Raw genomic sequence first — 22,260 nt, forward strand, 5'->3', positions numbered from 1 at the left:
AAAAAGGTATATGTAAGTATTAAAATATCGCCTGCTACCATTTGAGTCTATGGTGACAGAAAAATTTTGTTGTATTTGACTTTTCAAAGGCATCTCACATGTACCTATTTACTGCCTGAAGAACAAAAGCTACTGTATACATAAAGTTTCTGCCTTGGTCAATCACCCTGCTGCAACTGGAGTGAAAGTGAAAGATTATTTCTTAACCATAGGTTCACATGAGAAACGTTGATAGCATTCATGAGTTCTATCACCCACAGATAATTCGTTAAAGAATCAACTCGTAGGAGTACACGGACTAAGAAACCAACCTATAACCAGTGACCTGAGAATTTTCAGGACCTCTCCTAGCAAAGCTACTAAACACTACGCATTATAGCTAATCATCAACAGCAAGAAAACAGTGTGAATGCAGCCGTGTTAGTGGTCTGCTATCTGTACACTCACCCGACACCGGAGTGCTAGGTTCTGGAGGTGGCCTGAGTTGTAATGACGCTTCATGTCCCGATCCATTTTCCCTCTCTTCCAGTAGCACATCTTTCTGCTTTGACTGCTGAGCCTTTATTAACTGAGTCAACAGAACTGCAAATGCGCTCTGCACAGCCGCCTGGGCAGCATCAGTCTCCACTTTAGGCTGGACATTCTGAGAAGAAGGCTGAATTCCTCCCAGCGGTTTCGAAGACTCCTGTTGTGGTGTTGATGGATCTGTCTGTTTTTCACCTGTTGCCAAAATTCCAGCAGGAAGGTTTATTTTATTTAGCTGCTGTTGAGTCTCAGAGTTTACCTTAATGTTCAACACTTGGACAAAATCAGCCACACTAACACTTGTTTTAGTTTGTAGTAGGTTTAGTAGGATTGCCAATTCACTGTGGTTTAACTGCTGTCCAGGGCCTGTTTTTACTAAAGACAAAACGTGTATTAATTAGAATTGCCATGATTCACAGCTCTCCCCACCCCACAGAATGGCTCTGTATTACCCTATTAAAATGTACACTCGTGGGACAGTGTTTGAGAAATACTGTGAAAAGGGAATCTCTTTCTAGTTCAATTTCATGTACATTTAAGATGTAACGGCACATAAAACAAAAAAGAAAAAGAACTGCAGTCCCTTTTGAATAAATTATCTTTAAGGGTAAATACTTTGAAAGGAAAACCAATACCACCATTAGAACCCCATACGATAGACATGACCAGGAAATAGCACCTGAGAATGGGCACTGGATGATGATCATGATGACGACGACGACGATGACAACTATAATTTTAGGTTCCTTTCTGAGCATTTTATATCCTTTACTCCTCACAACAACCTTATAAGGCATGCTTTATTATTGGCCCCCCTTTTTTTTTTTTTTACTGAAGAAGAAACTGACATCCAGAGTGACTAAATAACTTGCTCAAGGTCACAAACTCTGTGAGTGGCAGAGTTCAGATTTGAACCCAGGTATTCTGATTCCAGAGTCTGAACTTTTTTTTTCTTAATAAATTTATTCATTTTATTTATTTATTTTTGGCTGTTTAGGGTCTTTACTGCTGCGTGTGGGCTTTCTCTAGTCGCGGTGCATGGGGTTCTCATTGTGGTGGCTTCTCCTGTTGTGGAGCACAGGCTCTAGGTGCGCAGACTACAGTAGCTGTGGCTCGCGGGCTCTAGAGCGCAGGCTCAGTAGTTGTGGCACACGGGCTTAGTTGCTCTGTGGCACGTGGGATCTTCCCGGACCAGGGCTCGAACCCGTGTCCCCTGAATTGGCAGGCGGATTCTTAACCAATGTGCCACCAGGGAAGTCCCCAGAGTCTGAACTCTTAACCACTCCCCGTACTGCTTATATAAAATAACACGTATTTTCTAAAAAACTAACCTTATCTTTGCAGTAAATTCAAACTGGGATTTTGTAGACTGTCTGATATAATGTCTTTTATTCAAACTTCTTTTTTTTTAAGTTAAGCACTCTTGGTAAATTAGGAACTCCTACAGAAGCATGCTTATCATGTACATATAAGGTGGCATTAATTCATGACCACGAAAACAGTTGTTTTTCTTTCTCTAATTTTCAGTTTAGACTTGTGATGGTTTACGTAGGTTCTTGTGCAAGTTTATCTGAGTCATACGTAACAACAAGGCTCAAATGTACATAATACTATATATGCTAAGTGATGATACAGATACTGATAAGTAATTTCCATAACCACAGATGACAGACTAATAGTACTCCAAGATGAAAAAGTGATGATTAATGCTTTTTTAAATATATTCTCTCTTTATATAGTTTGATATACTTTTTATTACTTCTTAATATTTTTAGAATAATTCAAAACAAACTCTTGCAAGTTCTCCTTGTGATCCGCAGGTATTAATAAGGAACCATGCTTGTTTGCTACACCCCAAGTGCCAGTTTTCCTCATTTTCCCTTTCATGTCTCTATTAACAGAGGTAGTCTCCATGTGAGCTCAGAGAAGTACACTTTAACTGTGGTGTCTCATCTACACAGAAGGGGCATTTTTATTTCATGGCACTTATTGACGTAGAAAACGGAGCAAAGAGGATTCATTCCTATTTCAAAAAACTAGAAGCCTCACTTCTTAATATTGACAGTTTGAAAAGAGAAGGGAAGGAGGGAGGGAGGGATAAAATGAAATTCTAAAATTAACAGAGTTGTAAATATGCAAAGCTAAGAAACAATAACAAAATGAGCCCAGAATTTTTTTATCAGCTAAAATAGAGTGAAATAACTACCCTCTATTCCACTAGGCTTCCCAGTGGAATAAGGACATCAGTTCCATGAAGAGAAGCAGAAATAAACACCTGGTAGTCTTATTAAGGAATATGACAACTGTTGCCTGGGACAAGTGACCACCATCCAAATTTCCTGTTACAACCATCTCAAATCCTTTTTCAGTAGTGGATGGTATATAAAACAGGTGACATAAACACAAACCAAGAAAACTTCTTCTTGCTTCTGTCTTTCTCCAAATTTTACATAGTTTTACCATGAAGAGAAATAATACTGAACTTGATATAGACAGCCCTCACTTTGTACAACAAATAAACATTTTTTCTCCTAAGCTACATATACATCAAATATTTTCATGTACAAGGGGAATTCACTATTTCAAGAAACTCTGAAGAATACTTTTGAACAACAAATAACAATTAATTTTGGTTTTTAAAGTAACATGTGTTAGCACTTTAATGTAGTCTGACCAAGGTCAACTCTAAGCTTGTAGACTACATGGGAAAGCATTAAGGTAATCTTTCTCAAGCTTTCTCAGCTAATCTACTCTATATTTATATTTAACCACCAAAAGTTCAATCTGATCCACAGAGCTGTTTTAATCAACTAACTGAGCAGTCAATACTTACTCATCTCTTAATAAGTGCTTGGCTATTTTTCATGTTTAATAAAACACCACCTCCACACATACATGTATTTATTTCTTATCATCTCTGTCTTCATAAAAACATTAAAGCTGAATGCTTTCTGGATTCATGAGGCAAAATGAAGGAGTGGATTCCATTTTTTTTAAAGTTGTTAACTAAATGAGAGAATGAATTTAACCGCACTTCTGACAACATTGAAGAGGTTGGTTCCTCGTGAAGAAGCTTACTCTTACAACAGATTGAGTCAGACGAAGAAATTTAACTTTCCCCAAAATACCCTTCTTTATCATACTTCAAGTCACTTCTGGCACAATATCAGATTCCAGTCTGAGATTCTATAATATATTGGGAAATATATTAAAAGTAACCTGAGGACATTACAAACAGTATGGAAGAGCTTCTACTCTGATTCTGGGCTGTTTTCCTTTATCTTTCTTCTTACTCCTGAAAAGCATCCACAGACATTGAATGCTGTGCCTCACAGAATAGTGTCAGTAAAAGACCTACTGACTCTTGCACTAGGGGAAAAAGAAGACAGGGAAAGCTGACCCATCACTAATCATATGTAATTTGATGCCTTCTTTATAAATTAATCTCACCTTGAGATTGCTTAATATTGTGGTGCCGGTAGCAGTGAAACCTCTGTACTGGCACAATCGAATAACAAGGAAATGTTGAATTCAGTGTTCAACTTTTAGCCACAAGTGCTTTAACACTACAGCAATATAATTAACGTCAGCCACAAAACAACATGAAGAAGATCAACCCATGGAAGCATTTACTGACCAGGTGCTACATTCGAGTTGCCCTGAGATTTCAGTTGTGAAGACGGCAGCACACCCTGAGGCGTGTTAGTTCTGCTGTCATCCATGCCCAGAGACAAGTCCTTTCTGGGGGCTTTAACTGTGGAAACATCATCAGTCATGCCCATCTGCTTCTGTCTTCTTCGCTTTTTACTCCATAACTCATGACAATCTTGCCATAAAGGAAGGCTGGAAAAAAAAGTATTAAACTGTTTGTCCATGGCATTTCTTAACAACAACAACAACAAAATGACAATATATTTACTACATAGCCCCAAAGCTGCCACCCCCGCTCCCCCACAAGTTATTCTTGAAGATTTCACACACAGGCTTTGTAAACTCCTCCAACACAAATCACCCTTAATGCCTCCCTCCTTCAGGGCTTCACCTATACAGACAAACTATTTTTCTGTGGCTTCTGGATAATCAATGAATAATAACTTATTAAAACTATGAATGAAGAATATATGTTCACAAAAATAGGTTACTATTAGCCTTGGTGCAATCTTTTAAAGCCAGTTTTTATCATAGTACAACATACATTGAATAGGACATGGAAAAAAAAAAGGTGAAAAATATGCCACTTGCAGAAACTAGACATGGAATTAAAAAGTAGCAGAGGCTAGGACATAAATTTGCGAAAAACCTTCTAGTACAAGCTTTTTACTTTTTGAGACCCTCTTATTTGCTTCTATAGTCAAATGCTCTAGAATTAAACTGATGCTACAGAGGAGTTTCAAAAATAGATTGTAATCCAGGTTCATCAATCATCATTGAGAGTTCTGAATAACTAGCAACTATCAAAGTTATCCATAATTCTGAAACAATTCTACCTCGTGTAATTTCACAAAATTGAAACACTGCAGAATAACTTTTGTTTAAAGAAAGACAAATACTTGATTTATAAATATTTTCTTCTTACCCTAATAAAAAAATCCAGTGGGAAGTTACTATGATATCTATTTTAAAGATAAGAAAATTGAGGCTTGGAAAGGTTAATAAACTTGCCCAGAATATCTATAAATTCCCTTAAGCAGCCCCAACCTGGTCTTCAACCTGGATATGTTTACCTCTAGGGATACATGAAAACTTTGAGGGAGTATACCTGGAATTATTCTAAAAGAAATTCCATATCCATATGTCCTCTTTCCTAAAATTGATATTTGAGAAGGGCCTGCATGTTCAGAAAGTTCTTTCACACGTCTTCTTTCACAATTAGTTTTATCTCATGTTATAAAATAAAGGCATATGCAACAATATGGTCAAATCTTAGCAATATAATATAATATTAAGTGGAAAAAAAGTCATTCCCAACAAATTACAAACAGCATGACACTTTCATAAAATTAAAAGCAACTAAAATTGTAAAATGTAACTTTTTATGAGTACATATAGATGGCAACAAAAAGTATATACAAAAGAAAACAGGGATGATGGTTACCTCAGGTGGAGGAAGGCAAGGGGGACAGGTTGTGGGCGGAGAGGGTATGATATGAGTAAAGTAGGTTATTGTCAAGATTCTAGCTTTTATCTGGTAAGTTCATGGCTGCTTATTAACATCATTTAAAATAACTAATTAAATTAAGTAACTAAAAGAAAAAAGAGAGCCATGCATGGACTAATGATGAGTGACACAAGGATTATGATTAAACCAAGTCTATGCACCTGAGGTCCAAAAACAAAACAAAGGCATACCTCTCAGCCATCTTACTATGGTGCATTGCCTCAGCGTGTAAAAACCTCCTGGAGTAACAAACAAAGGGACAATTTGAAATATTGATATTGGGAAGCTTTAAGGCATCAAAAACCTGCCAAAGACTTTCGTGTGTGTGTATGTGTATGTGTGTGTGTGTGTGTGTGTGTGTGTGTGTGTGTGTGTGTGTGTTTACAAGATGTGTAACCTTAGCCTCTGTTGGGATTATTCTGAATTCAGACATACTGCAGTACTGCAGAGTGGGGGGGCTGAAGTGATTTCATTTTTTTCCCATCTTGATGTTCAAGGAATGCATTGCTCTTGTTGGAGAGTCCCATGAGAATAAAGCAAAGAAATCCACTAAAAAGGGCTTCTGTTCCCTCCCACAATTAAAACGTTAAGAGATTCTTTATGGATGATCTCAACAGTAGGAAAGATAAACATTACCCAACAAACAGCTAAACAGGATAGAGAGGTTAGTGATGCTGCCTATTAGATGTACCAGGAATGTTTCCAGGACAACCAAATTTTTATGTGTTCTTTTCTAAAGGTTCAAATACCGGCTCAGCCACTTACTTATTGTGTCTCATAGGCAAGTAACTTGACCTCGGTGCCTCAGTTTGCTTATCTTTAAAAATGGGGTTAACAAGACAATCTACCTTGTGGAGTTCAGGTAATGTATGTTAACATATGTAAGCGCTTGGACAGTGCCTCTCACATAGTAAGAATTAGATTCATGTTTCGTCATTCAGCAAGGTAGTTTTAAAGTATTTTTTTATCATATCATGTCATGAAATATTTATTCCAATTATAGTTGATCGTATTTATCTTATGAATTGTTTAATGCTTTTAAGAAAAAATAAAATTATAGACAAGCTGCTGGCCTAATTCACTTCTTAGCAATACATACTCTTTTCATTAAGTACATTAAAAAAGTGTGACAGGACATCTAATAAAATTAATGGAGTTTTTTTTTTTTATTACCCCACTCATTTGCTTATTCCTAAAAAAATTGATAAGTTTAATACACATGGCTATTTCCCAAAGGAATTCCAATGCCTTTCTTCAGAGTCCTTACCTTCACATTTTATAATTTTAACTACCCATTACACATGACAAAGTAACGAGATGTTATATTGTTTATATAATTTTTTATTTAAATATCACATCAATATCACTATAATTTCAACCTGATTGCTTTAGTGATGTACTTAACAAAGATGTACCATAATTTATTGCTGGTTTACAGAATGTTTACCAAAATGTGTACTAACATATTTATTTTTAATGCAAAAGTGCAGTCGGGTGTGTTCTCATAAAAGTTAAGTGAATTCAGGTGATGTGCTTGACAATATGAACAGAATTTCCTATTATGTGGCAAACATTTTCCACAAATTGAATGGGATACATCTACAGTTCCAAGATTTTGACAAAAGCATATATTTTAAAAATGTAATAAGGAACACAATTTAGCAAATGGATTGGTTAAGTAGTACTGAAATTACATGTTGACTTCCTAACCTTTTCTAAGTATACTGGATTAAGAAAGTGCGAATAAAAGGAAAAGCAACAAGTATAAGAAGAAGTCATGTAATAAATATTGGTAAAGCTTCTTTGATTTATTTTCTTAAAACTTGAAAAAAAAATGATTAATGACTGGATAAGAAATCTTTGGCAAGTCATGTGGTTTCCAATTCTTTACTGTCACGAAAATTAGAGAAAGAATCTTAAGTTGACAGCTGAAAGGTCATTAAAATAATTTTTGATGACAGAGCACTGTGATTTTGGGGACATAATGTGGAAGAAGTTCAAAGAACTCAGTGATTTAACTATGACAAAACTCCATCCAGTCTCAAATGCTTATTTAAAAGAGTACTTACAAAAATTTTTAAATCACAATTAATGTGGAACTATATCTCACTCTAGAATAAGTAATATTAATTAATGGATATGCAAATTGCTTGCGGGAAAAAATCTCAGCACTATTTCATTAAGGTTGCATCTCCAACAAAATTTACTAATTTTTTTCTTTTTTTTAAACTGAAATACGTACTACTAATATATGCAATAACTTAATCAGAAAAAAAGAGCCTCGCAGTCAGAGGAAATTTTTGAATTAAATTTCCATTTATATACATATATTTGTTTTAAAGAAGTACTATAGGGTAATCAATAAAATACTTTCAAGCATAAATATATGCTACATTAAAAACGTGCAGAAGCAATGTAAGTTCACACACACACACACACACACACACACAAACCCAACAGTGTCCAATTGTTGAAGAGTTTGTTCATACATTTTCTGAGTGAATGTTGATGAATATCAAATGCTAAGGTATTCTGATTCCACTAAATACATTTACAAGATGATGTAACTGCTCTATTTTAAAGTGTCTACACTTAAGACACTGAAAATTATACCTTTTGCAACTATTTGAACCCTTGATTTTTAAAATTTAGATATCTATTTAAAATGTGTTCAATACAGTTTTACCAGAATTCTTTCATGTGGACCACTTAAACCAAGATATCAATTTAGTACTACCAATAACAGAAGAAAAATGACATTATATTCCTCTTGATGTGATACAGCAGGAAGCACCTATCACTACCCTAGGTAGCATTCTTGCCAAAAAAAAAAAGAGACACTAATTACTAATCATGAGGAAGTAGTTAAAGTCAGACTGTAGAATGCTTTACAAAACAGCTAGCTCTTCAAAAATGTCAATGTTGTAAGAAGTCTTCCTCAGAGACTGAAGAGACAGAACAACTAAATGAAATGTGTGAGCTTGGAATAAATTCTTTATCCAAAAAAACCAAAACCAAAACAAACAGAAAAACAGACTACAAAGGAAACTATTGTGCCAACTAGAGAAATCTGAATATAAACTATTAGCTAATACAATGTTAAATTTCTTATGCTTTATAATGATATTGTAGCTATACAGAATAAAGTTCCAGTTCTTATAGATAACATGGTGAATTATTTATAAGTGAAATGTCATTCCCACAATATAATATGCAGATAGTTCAGGAAAAAAAGATATGGAGTGATAAATCACATGTGTCCAAATTTTAGTTAAGTGTTTGAACCTAGATGAAGAGCATATGACTGTTCATTGTAATATTCTTCCTATTTTTCTGTATAGAGTTGAAATTTTTCCAAATCGAAAGTTTAAAAAAAATTCTTTAAAGGGATACTAAAGCCAAAGTTTCAAGGCTGCTGATATATACTGATAAGCAAAAAAAATCCATGAAACAATTCAACAGTGGATGATTCAGATCCCTCAAGATGATAGATCATTTTTGCCTTCCAAATCATCCCACAAAGGCTATTCACATACAATTCAGTAAAAACTAAAGCCAAATATGATGGTCTCACAGAACTATAATAAGACCAATCTAATTAATTAAGTGGAAGAGCCAGGATTTGAACTCCAAATCCCATGTCTGTTCCTTCACAATATGCTAATGGTTATTACATGGACACATTTTATTGTTATAGGGACAGGTTTGTTTTTGTGACACTCATCATCATTTTTAAAATTGCTAAGAAAATCTCTACAAACTTTCTAGATCCTATCAAGGAGAACCAAATGGACTGCTCTGTCCCCTTCCCGAAATCAATCCTAGAGAAATTACAGGAGCCACAAGGGAGTGAAGGTTCAAGAACCCAGCCATTCTGACGCCCAGACTCTGTGCATTCCCTGCCTCCCGACACCCACCTCCCACCATCAGACAGTAGACGCATTCCATACAGGCTTTTGACACTAATATTTTTATTCAATGATAAGAATTTTCTACTGTAGAGTCTGCTAAGGAATATTTCAGAACCTCTTTTTGTTATAGAACTAACTTGAATTTGAGAGCTGGCTTCACCCTTTACTAGATTTGTATTCTTGGGCAAGTTTCTTAACCTCTCTGAGCCTGCTTCCTTCTCTGTAAAATGGTGATAATAATACTCACCTGTTAAGATTATAAAAATTAATGTAATACATGAGAAATGCTTAGCATAGCACTCAAAATTTTAGCTAAGCAACTAGTGTTGGCAGAAACAGTACTACAATAGCAGCAGCAATAACATTTTTTTTAGGATGGAAATATATTAATAAAATTAACTAGAGGAAGGCTGCTTCTGCTAGTCCTATGGTTAGCTGACCATAAAGCAAGGCTCTGCATTCTAGATGTGCAAATTATGTACACTATTGCTATTCTATTCCTTTTGATTTATTCTTTCTTTTGACTTAACTAATCATGGAATAGCTTTTGATAGCTACATAATGATGTTATTAATACTGTCCAGATTCTGCATATAGTAAAAAGTCACTTACTCTGGTGGAGGCATTTTTGAGGGTTCCACATCCCGTAGGAACTCACACTGAAGAGCCTGCTCTGCAGTGCAGCGCTTACTAGGATCCAAGGCGAGCATGTAATCAAATAAGTCTAGTGCAGCTGCAGGAATACTGGCATGAGAGGATTATAAAAGTCATGCATGTTCTTAGACTCAAGCTTAATGTTTCTTTAGGAGATTATTTTAAATATTAGCATTTTATAACATGTTTGTGATACTTTATTCCAGTAAGTTCCAAATATTCCTTTAAAGAAATATTTATTTTTACATAATTTTATAATTATTATTCTAAATAATTTGAAATTTGGCAAACAATAGTATATTTTACTGCTCTATGGGCAATTTGCTGTTTTAACATAAATTAAAAACTTAACAGAATAGTTTCCTACAACAAAGTAAAAAACTCAGTTCAAGTATCTTGTAAGCGGTTTCTTTAAAATTTTAAATGGTATTATTAAACTTCTTTCAGGTAAACACTAAATCAAACACATAACTCCAAAGCACTGATTTCATAATGATGGTAAAATGGTAATTTGCATGTAGCAAAGGGAACTCAAAATTAAATGACATAGAAGAATTGTGATAGGTCGACCTTAGGTCAACAGAGGCTACAGTGACATTTAGAATTCTCAAGAAATAACTTTAAAAAAAAATCAACGCAATATGGATGTTTAAGCATCCCCTTCTTACAAAACAAATTCTTCTCTTAACTTTCGACGATATTGCTTCTTTGGTTTCATGGTGTTGAAATATGGTAGTTTGATTACATCAGGCCACACTGCAGGACATGGACTTCCACATATACGGCTGAACAACACACAAAAAGAAGTACATCAATATAAACTACACAGAAAAAAATCATACATACAACTGCTATACAAAACATCAACTCATTTTTAAATATACAAATGTTGAAGTCCTGATACAATGTATACTAGTTTCATTAAATATTTTAGTTATCCCAAATCAATTACTTGTTTTAAGAATTCAATTTATTTTCAGTGAATGCTGCTAACACTCCAAACATTCCAATTCCTAGAAAGAAAACCTTCATATCTGCAAAATCAAATCTTAAAAACACAGGCAACATTCAAAATATGTTAAGCATATTTTGAACCAAAATTTAAAATTTTTATGCTAATAAACTGAGGAACTAGAGTTTAGTATATGTCTTTCTCTGGTTTTATAGGTACCTAATCATCACCTCTTATGAATATAATGAAGTTTGCAATAATAGCAGAAAAGATTTCCTACACTGAAGAAGCTAACTGAACTGTAGACTGCTGCTGAATTCGATCAACAGGAGGACCCTAAAAGTCACATTCCTGAAACATAGAAGCTCTTCAATTTCAGTAGTGCCTCTGATTTCAAGGTATTTAGAAATTTTAACTGCTTTACTCTTTATCTATATCTTGAAATCCCTCATTATTTTTATATTAATTAGTAAGTCTTTGTTATGGTAAACTGAAGAAATGCTATAACAAATAGCTCTAGCTGGTAAACATTTAAAACTAATGTTCTGATAATATGTAGATGAAAAATTGGTTAAATATGCTTGAGTATACTGAACCTCAAGAATAAATGTACATTTTTTTTAAAGAAGATGTTGGGGGTAGGAGTTTATTAATTAATTAATTTATTTTTGGCTGTGTTGGGTTTTCGTTTCTGTGCAAGGGCTTTCTCTAGTTGTGGCAAGCGGGAGCCACTCTACATTGCGGTGCGCGGGCCTCTCACTATCGCGGCCTCTCTTGTTGCAGAGCACAGGCTCCAGACGCGCAGGCTCAGTAGTTGTGGCTCACGGGCCTAGTTGCTCCGTGGCATGTGGGATCCTCCCAGACCGGGGCTCGAACCCGTGTCCCCTGCATTAGCAGGCAGATTCTCAACGACTGCACCACCAGGGAAGCCCCATTTTATATAAAATTATCAGCTAGACCTCGTATAGGAAAAGAAAATGTGCATGCATCACTGACTAAAAGTAAAAATATTCCATATATACATAAATATAAATACACGCACCAATGTACATAAGCAAGTTGACAACTAAAGTTGCCAGACATCCTTTAGCGGAGCTTAAGAAAACTATGTCAAAACCACTCTCTCACTTTTGTATACTACATAATATACCCAAGCAACTAGATGAATATAATCAATCCCTGGCAGATTTATGTGCACCATAACAGAAGTATAAAATATAATGGAATAAAGAAAATGAAGGATACTTTCAACTACAGAAATACAAGAAAACGTACTCAAGTTAGAGAAGAGGTGCAGAATTTTGCCTACAACTCAAAGGATAAGTAAACAATAGACAGGTGGGAAAGGGAATAAGAGAACTATGTTACTGGCAAAGATTAGTGCATAGGCAAAGTCATGGAAGTAGCAAAGTCTAAACATTTGTGGGAGAAAGACTAAGGAAATCAGTATAGATGGAATTTAGGGCTAAGGGAGGTTTAGTTGGAAGCATTAGACAGGGGCCATACAATACAGTTTCAAGAGGCAGTCTGCCTAACTATAATGAAGACAGAGTTTGAAAACGAACTTTAGAACTGAATCCTGTCTGTGATACTGGTGAAATTGCATTGCTTAGAATCTGTCGCTCTTTTGTAAAATGGGGATTAATTTTACTTTGGACCTGTGAAATTAAATGAGCTAGCACCTGGCTCATTAATAGCCTTATAATAAAAATCAGTTTCATTACCTCTTAGCTAAACAGTTTTAATTATTTTATGTGTTCTGGGAAGATAGTTGAGTGGGAAAGTTATCTAACTGGTAGCAGCATACAGGACGAAATAGACATTCTAAGACAGGGAAAAGTTTTAGAAATTAGGGAAGCAGACATGACAGCAGTTGATAACTGCATATTGGCAAAATCAGTGCCTGATGGTCAATTAGCTATCCCCAAATCATTTACTGAAGACATTTTGAAATGCATCATATGCTAAATCCCTAAATATCTGAGGTCTGTTTTGACAATCTATTTTGATTTACTGATTTATCTACTCTGGTGTCAATATCATATGATACCTTTACATTTTTCATAAGACTTACAGGACAAACCCCCTCTATCTACTCATTCCTCTAATTATTCTTTTCAGTATTTCCTTACAGATGAATTGTAGAATCAATACTGTCACACCCCAAAAGTAAGAGAATCCTGTTGGGATTCCACTGCTCCTCTGAATTTATCAATTTAGAAAGGATTGCTATCTTTACAAAGCCTAATATTTCCATTTTTATACTTCCTTTGGTTTTATACAGGCATACCTCATTTTATTGTGCTTTGTAGATTTTTTTTTTTTTTCAAACTTCAGGTTTGTGGTAACCGTGTGTCAGAAAGTCTATTGGCGCCATTTTTCCAACAGCATTTACTCACTTTGTGTCTCTGTGTCACTTTCTGGTAATTCTCACAGTATTTCAAACCCTCCATCAGCCAAGAGACTACAACTTGCCAAAGACTCAAATGATGGTTAGTATTTTTAGCAATACAGTATTTTAGCAATACAGTATTTTAAAATTTGGGTATATACACAGAATGCTAATGCACACCTAACAGACTACAGTATAGCGTAAACATAACTTTATATGCACTGGGAAACCAAAAAATTTCTGTGACTCACTTTATTTTGATATTTGCTTTATTGTGGTAGTCTACAACGAAACCTGCAATATTTCCAAGGTATACTTATAAATTTCTTCAATTAGATCTTGTATATTTCCTTTTATGGGTTTTAGTTTTTGCTTTTTGAATGTGTTCCTATCCCTATTATATTTCCTAAGCAATAACTAGAAGAGTTTTGTTATAGGAAATGGTTGAAATTTGACATAAAAAATTTAGATCGCCATCTGAGATCCTATGGTTCCTAACATAGTTTTCTTTTAACAGTTGTTTCTTTGAGGCTTTCCAGGTTTATCATCACCTATAATCACAATTCATCTATATTTTTTTCAAACATGTATTCCTCTTTATCATCATGGTATGCTACATTATGTGGCAATTTCCAAACAATGTTAAAATGCTAATCATGCCACACAATATTAGGTAATTTTGTTTGGTTTCTGATTTTAATGGGAGTACTTTCATTGTTTACCACTGGGAAAGATGATAACTTTTAGCTTGAGAAACACAACACATAGTAAAGATACTCACAGACACATACAAATTCACATATACCTCCTGCTTAGAAAGCACTGATTTATTCCTTTTGACTATGGGTTTTATTTTTGTGGCTTTTAAATTTTAAAAGGATACTTCTTTAGTTCTATCAGTTTGATCTTTAGAAACTCTATTACAATCATCACCTGCATTTTCTTCCCTGAGTTACTAATGTCATGAATTATATTTATGATGTTAGTAAGAGGTTTTCGAATTAAGAGATTTTAGAATATTTAGTCATCCATACGTTCAAAAGAGGAATACCACTTGAGCCTAATCAAAGTACTGTTATTTTAGTGTAATGCTGTATTCTACTTTTTAGTTGGTATACATCAGCAGTTTGGAAAAATGGGGTCCAAAGACCACTCGGTGTCCCCTAGACCCTTCAGGGGTCTGGAAGGTCAAAGGTATTATTAAGACATTATTTATACTTTTCAATGTGTTGACTTTGCACTGATGGTATTAAGCCAGTAGTGGGTAAAACTACTGGCACCTTAGCATGACTTGAGGCAGTGGCACCAGACTATTAGCAGTAAATACTCTTCACTACCACATAACCTTGGTGGGGAGAGAGGGGGAGAGTTTCACTTAAGAAGGCACTTGTTGAAGCAGTAAAAATTATTATTATTAAACCCTTATACTTGAGTACGTATCTTTTCAATATTCTTAGTAATGAAATTACTCATAAAGCACTTCAGTTGCACAACAAAGTGATAGTTATCTTGAGAAGCACTTGTGCAATTATTTGAGTTGCAAGCTGAAGTAGGTGCTTTTTTCATGAACCACCATTTTTACCTGCAAAAACAACTAAAAAACTATGGTCATTCATACTTGGGTATTTGCCAGACATTTTCTTAACCAGGAACAAAGTCAGCTTATTACTTCAAGGAAGACAACTGCAGCATTTACTGTCAATTATAAAATTCAAGCTTTCAGGAGAAAATCAGAATACTAGAAGACTTATATCTACACCATGAACTTGACAGTTTCAAAATAAATACCTAAAGGCTTTTCTGATGAGATTAGTGGTCATAACAAATACTATATAATGAAATGCTACACTTTAGAAGATTTGCTCAATTCAGTGATCCAATATTATCAAATGACCAATACATAATGTTATAAAATCATCACAGGTAAAATATCTATTCAGAGTGTAAGATAAACCAATGGATTTCAATATATTAGAGTACAAAATCTGTGGTTACAGACTGCACATTACAACTAACCTGTAGAAAGAACTGCCACTTACTGAAGTTTCAAGGAAGAACATGCACAATTATCTGAAAAGACTATTGAAAACAGCATATCACAGGTGTTTATCCAGATGTTTAAGCCAGACATTAAATGATTTATAAAAATGTGAAACAATGCTATTCATTTCACCAACACTTATTTTAGTTTGGGAAATATAAACTTTTTACAATTAAAATGTTATGTTAATATATTGTTTTAAAATGAATTAATAAATATTTTTACTTCTCAGTTTTAAATTTCAATACATACAATCAACATAAACAAGCTCCTGGGATCTTTCACAATGTTTAAGAGTATAAAGAAGAGACTGAAAAGATTAAGAAGTACAAATCTAAAGAAATTTTTATGCTAATGATTTATGAAGGTATACATGCTTCACTTTTGAAAATATGGGAACTGGGCTTCCCTGGTGGTGCAGTGGTTGAGAGTCCGTCTGCCGATGCAGAGGACACAGGTTCGTGCCCCAGTCCGGGAAGATCCCACATGCCGCGGAGCGGCTGGGCCCGTGAGCCATGGCCGCTGAGCCTGCGTGTTCAGAGCCTGTGCTCCGCAACGGGAGAGGCCACAACAGTGAGAGGCCCGTGTATTGCAAAACAAAATAAATAAATTTTTAAAAAATTAAAAATAAATAAATAAATAAAATAAAATATGGGAACTTTCCTTCTTTTCCTATATTCTGGAACAACCAAAGCCTATGCCTTTAAAGTTGTAAAAATTTTACCTGTGTAACCTGAGGCTTTGTGTATGTGTGCGGGGAATTCTTCTCATTCCAAATCTACTTTTAATTTCTTCCATGATTGTTTTTTATTCCATAAGCAATATACATTGTGTGATATAAAAGTGTTACTCTCATATAAAAACATTTTTGCTCTCATTCATCCCTTTTTTCGTCCCCACCTATGTTTTTCTCTCTCTTTGCCATTACTTTTAATTCATGCTACTTCTTATCACAAAATTTTTGTAATCTGCCTAACGTATTTTCGGGAACCAGGTAAAGTACAAATCACTTGACCACTGTAGTGTAAAGCTCTTTAAGACAGATTCTCATTAGGATTACCATCCTTGATCCATTTATATGTATTTGTACAATGTAGACCCTAGAATTCATCATTCCTGAGGCTTTAAATTGGGGAAACATTCCAGCATTACTGCAAATAAGATGAGGGGAAGAAGTAAATATGTACTAGGAAACACATTAATTTTTACAATCCTAAGCACATTATTTGTCCTGTTTTACTTGTGAAGAAAGAAACTTATAGCATTATGGAACTTACCCTAAGTCACAAGAGCAGGAAGTAGCTGAGCTGGCATTAGAACCCAGGCCTGTAAGATCCCAAAGCCTGCCCCTTTCAATATACTCTGCCACCTCCTTCAAACCAAGGAGACGTGTCTCTTTTACCAGAAACGTCCTTTTTTTCTTCATGTTTTAAAAATAATTAATGCTATAAAATCAAAATTGAAGCATCTTTTTTGTATTATTATAAATATTTGACATCTTACCAAAACCCAAAGACGTTTTGAAACATATAAAGCAGAAAGTAAAACAGTCCCTTCCCTAACCCTCTCACAAGTCCATGTTCAGATTAACAATTCCAGACTCTTTTGATGTGTTTAATTTGTCTCACCCATGTGGGATCAAACCAAACACAGCCTTCTGTAAAACTGCTCTTTTCACGTGACAGTGTTGCTTTTGCATATCAACATGTCCAGATCTACCATTTCCTTTTTAGTAACTGTACAGTATGCCACTAACTGGATGGCCTGAGCTTTCTTTTTGTTTCCCATACGGTTCCCTAACTGACTTAACATGTCCATAAAATAATCCAAACACACTCATGCCTCAGGATCATGACTCTGCTGTTCACTCAGCTCTCTGCTCAGATGGTACCTATGGGAGAGATTTTCCCTGGCTCCATACACAGCGCTTCCTGCTATCATCTTCTATCCCCTGTGCTCATCACCACCTGATGTATTTTATTAATTTGTTTGTTTTCTCTGTCTTCCCCAACAAGAAAGCAGAAAAAGTTGTGTGCCAGTTACTAGGCACTGGGGATACAATTCCCAACCTCCACTGTATCCTCAGGACTCGTAACTGGTACACAACCAGCAATCAATAAATACTATTCAATTAACTCCCTAATCTGAAATGTCTACTGTATTATATTCTAAGGTCCATATGAACTTTCTTTACTTCTGAATTTCCTATATAATTGTGCTAATTCATCTGTGTATCTTGTGCCAGTAAAAAATGGTTTTAGTTACTAAAATTTTGATTTAACATATGATATGCCAAATTGTCCTTATTTTTTAAGAATTTTCGAGCTATTTTCAGGTTCAGGCCTCCAGATAAACATTAAAATCAACTGTTGTTTTAAAAAAGTCTTTTGAAATTCTCAATAGGACTATAATGACTAACATACGATGAACTGCCATCTTAAAAAAAAAGGGGGCGCAGGCAGAACCCAGGGCACGCAGATCCAATAGTGTCTGGTTCAGGTTCTTCTCCCTAAGAATGGCGGCTTCCACAGCATCCTGGGTTTTACCCCACTCATCTTGAGAAGGCTTCCACGCATCCTGGAGGAGGGCATGGCCACAGCACTGGTTTTGCATTTTCAAGAGACACTGGGCGCCCTCACACTTCTCCTTGGCCAACTGGTGAAAAAAGTGGCTCACACCGTCCAGAGTCACATTGCTGCTGCCGAAATAGAAGCCCAGAGAGAGCCGTGTGGCTGACAGGGTCTTGGTGCTCCGGCAGGATGTCAGCCCTGTGCCTCTGAGATGGGAGAGCCGAGTTCAGGACACTGGTCCACCAGAGACCTCCCGACTCCACGTAATATCAAATGGCAAAAGCTCTCCCAGAGATCTCCATCTCAACGTTAAGACCCAGCTCCACTCAACAACCAGCAAGCTACAGATGCTGGACACCCTATGCCAAACAACTAGCAGGATAGGAACACATCCCCACTCATTAGCAGAGAGGCTGCCTAAAATCATAATAAGGTCACAGACACCCCAAAACACACCACCGGATGTGGTCCTGCCCACCAGAAAGACAAGATCCAGCCTCATCCACCAGAACACAGATACTAGTCCCCTCCACCAGGAAGCCTACACAACCCACTGAACCAACCTTAGCCACTGGGGACAGACACCAGAAACAACAGGAACTGCGAACGTGCAGCCGGCAAAAAGGAGACCCCAAACACAGTAAGATAAGCAAAATGAGAGGACAGAGAAACACACAGCACATGAAGGAGCAAGGTGAAAACCCACCAGACCTAACAAATGAAGAGGAAATAGGCAGTCCACCTGAAAAAGAATTCAGAATAATGATAGTAAAGATGATCTAAAATCTTGGAAGTAGAACGGAGAAAATACAAGAAACGTTTAACAAGGACCTAGAAGAACTAAAGAGCAAACAAACAATGATGAACAACAAATAAATGAAATTAAAAATTCTCTAGAAGGCATCAGTAGCAGTATAACTGAGGAAGAAGAACAGGTAAGTGACCTGGAAGATAAAATAGTGGCAATAACTACTGCAGAGCAGAATAAAGAAAAAAGAATGACAAGAATTGAGGACAGTCTCAGAGACCTGAGACATTAAACACACCAACATTCAAATTATAGGGGTCCCAGAAGAAGAAGAGAAAAAGAAAGGGACTGAGAAAATATTTAAAGAGATTATAGTTGAAAAGTTCCCTAATATGGGAAAGGAAATAGTTAATCAAGCCCAGGAAGCGCACAGAGTCCCACACAGGATAAATACAAGGAGAAACACACCAAGACACATATTAATCAAACTGTCAAAATTAAACACAAAGAAAGGATATTAAAAGCAGCATGGGAAAAACAACAAATAACATACAAGGGAATCCCCAGAAGGTTAACAGCTGATCTTTCAGCAGAAACTGCAAGCCACAAGGGAGTGGCAGGACATATTTAAAGTAATGGAAGGGAAAAACCTACAACCAAGATTACTCTACCCAGCAAGGACCTCATTCAGATTTGACAGAGAAATTAAAACCTTTACAGACAAGCAAAAGCTAAGAGAATTCAGCACCACCAAACCAGCTGTACAACAAATGCTAAAGGAACTTCTCTAGGGAGGAAACACAAGAGAAGGAAAAGACCTACAATAACAAACCCAAAACAATTAAAAAAATGGTAATAGGATGATACATATCGATAATTACCTTAAATGTAAATGGACTAAATGCTCCCACCAAAAGACACAGACTGGCTGAATGGATGCAAAAACAAGACCCATATATATACATATACTGTCTACAAGAGACCCACTTCAGACCTAGGGACACATAGAGACTGAAAGTGAGGGGATGGAAAAAGACATTGCATGCAAATGAAAATCAAAAGAAAGCTGGAGCAGCAATTCTCATATCAGACAAAACAGACTTTAAAGACTATTACAAGAGACAAAAAAGAACACTACATAACAATCAAGGGGTCAATCCAAGAAGAAGATATAACAATTGTAAATATTTATGCACCTAACATAGGAGCACCTCAATACATAAGGCAAATCCTAACAGCCATAAAAGGGGAAATTGACAGTAACACAATCACAGTAGGGGACTGTAACACCCCACTTTCACCAATGGACAGATCATCCAAAATGAAAATAAATAAGGAAACACAAGCTTTAAATGATACATTAAACAAGATGGACTTAATGGATATTTATAGGATATTCCATCCAAAAACAACAAAATACACTTTCTTCTCAAGTGCTCATGGAACATTCTCCAGGATAGATCATATCTTGGCTCACAAATCAAGCCTTGGTAAATTTAAGAAAACTGAAATCGTATCAAGTATCTTTCCCGACCACAACGCTATGAGACTAGATATCAATTACAGGAAAAAATCTGTAAAACATACAAACACATGGAGGCTAAACAATACACTACTTAATAACCAAGAGGTCACTGAAGGAATCAAAGAGGAAATCAAAAAATACCTAGAAACAAATGACAATGAAAACATGACGACCCAAAACCTATGGGATTCAGCAAAAGCAGTTCTAAGAGGGAAATTTATAGCAATACAATCCTACCTCAAGAAACAAGAAACATCTCAAAAAAACAACCTAACCTTACACCTAAAGCAATTAGAGAAAGAAGAACAAAAAAACCCCAAAGTTAGCAGAAGGAAAGAACTCATAAAGATCAGATCAGAAATAAATGAAAAAGAAATGAAGGATACAATAGCAAAGTCAATAAAATTAAAAGCTGGTTCTTTGAGAACATAAACAAAATTGATAAACCATTAGCCAGACTCATCAAGAAAAAAAGGGAGAAGACTCAAATCAATAGAATTAGAAATGAAAAAGGAGAAGTAACAACTGACACTGCAGAAATAAAAAAAATCATGAGAGATTACTACAAGCAACTCTATGCCAATAAAATGGACAATCTGGAAGAAATGGACAAATTCTTAGAAATGCACAACCTGCCAAGACTGAATCAGGAAGAAATAGAAAATATGAACAGACCAATCACAAGCACTGAAATTGAAACTGTGATTTGAAACCTTCCAACAAACAAAAGCCCAGGACCAGATGGCTTCACAGGTGAATTCTATCAAACATTTAAAGAAGAGCTAACACCTATCCTTCTCAAACGCTTCCAAAATATAGCAGAGGGAGGAACACTCCCCAACTCATTCTACGAGGCCACCATCACCCTGATACCACAACCAGAAAAAGACGTCACAAAGAACGAAAACTACAGGCCAATATCACTGATGAACATAGATGCAAAAATCCTCAACAAAATACTAGCAAGCAGAATCCAACAGCACATTAAAAGGATCATACACCATGATCAAGTGGGGTTTATGCCAGGAATGCAAGGATTCTTCAATATACACAAATCAATCAATGTGATACACCATATTGACAAATTGAAGGATTAAAAACCATATGATCATCTCAGTAGATGGAGTAAAAGCTTTTGATAAAATTCAACACCCATTTATGATAAAAACCCTACAGAAAGTAGGCATAGAGGAAACTTTCCACAACATAATAAAGGCCATATATGACAAACTCACAGCCAACATCGTTCTCCATGGTGAAAAACTGAAACCATTTCCACTAAGATCAGGAATAAGACAAGGTTGCCCACTCTCACCACTATTATTCAACATAGTTTTGGAAGTTTTAGCCACAGCAATCAGAGAAGAAAAAGGAATAAAAGGTATCCAAATCAGAAAAGAAGTAAAACTGTCACTGTTTGCAGATGACATGATACTATATACAGAGAATCCTAAAGATGCTACCAGAAAACTACTAGAGCTAATCAATGAAGTTGGTAAAGTTGCAGGATACAAAATTAATGCACAGAAATCTCTTGTATTTCTAGACACTGATGATAAAAAACCTGGAAGAGAAATTATGGAAACACTCTCATTTACCACCGCAACAAAAAGAATAAAATACCTAGGAATAAACCGACCTAAGGAAACAAAAGACCTGTATGCAGAAAACTATAAGACACTGATGAAAGAAATTAAGGATGACATAAACAGATGGAGAGATATACCATGTTATTGAATCAGAAGAATCAACATTGTGAAAATGACTATACTACCCAAAGCAAT

At 35.7% G+C, this 22,260-nt stretch overlaps 1 protein-coding gene across 2 annotated transcripts in view; it reads right to left on the reverse strand.

Annotated features, from left to right (window-relative positions):
- Positions 1 to 22,260, reverse strand: part of CDK13 (cyclin dependent kinase 13) — a 106,799-nt gene that overhangs the window by 1,616 nt on the left and 82,923 nt on the right. The window contains exons 10-13 of one of the 2 annotated variants that reach the window (XM_065883418.1): positions 10,917 to 11,033; positions 10,207 to 10,338; positions 4,163 to 4,368; positions 448 to 720 (exon numbers count right to left, since the gene is read on the reverse strand). In XM_065883418.1, coding sequence (XP_065739490.1) covers positions 448 to 720; positions 4,163 to 4,368; positions 10,207 to 10,338; positions 10,917 to 11,033 — 728 coding nt within the window. Of the gene's footprint in view, positions 1 to 447; positions 901 to 4,162; positions 4,369 to 10,206; positions 10,339 to 10,916; positions 11,034 to 22,260 lie in introns of both variants that reach the window. The other variant, XM_065883417.1, reaches the window with a different exon arrangement.

The sequence above is a fragment of the Phocoena phocoena genome, chromosome 9 (genome assembly GCF_963924675.1).
Source record: "Phocoena phocoena chromosome 9, mPhoPho1.1, whole genome shotgun sequence".
Taxonomy (NCBI): domain Eukaryota; kingdom Metazoa; phylum Chordata; class Mammalia; order Artiodactyla; family Phocoenidae; genus Phocoena; species Phocoena phocoena.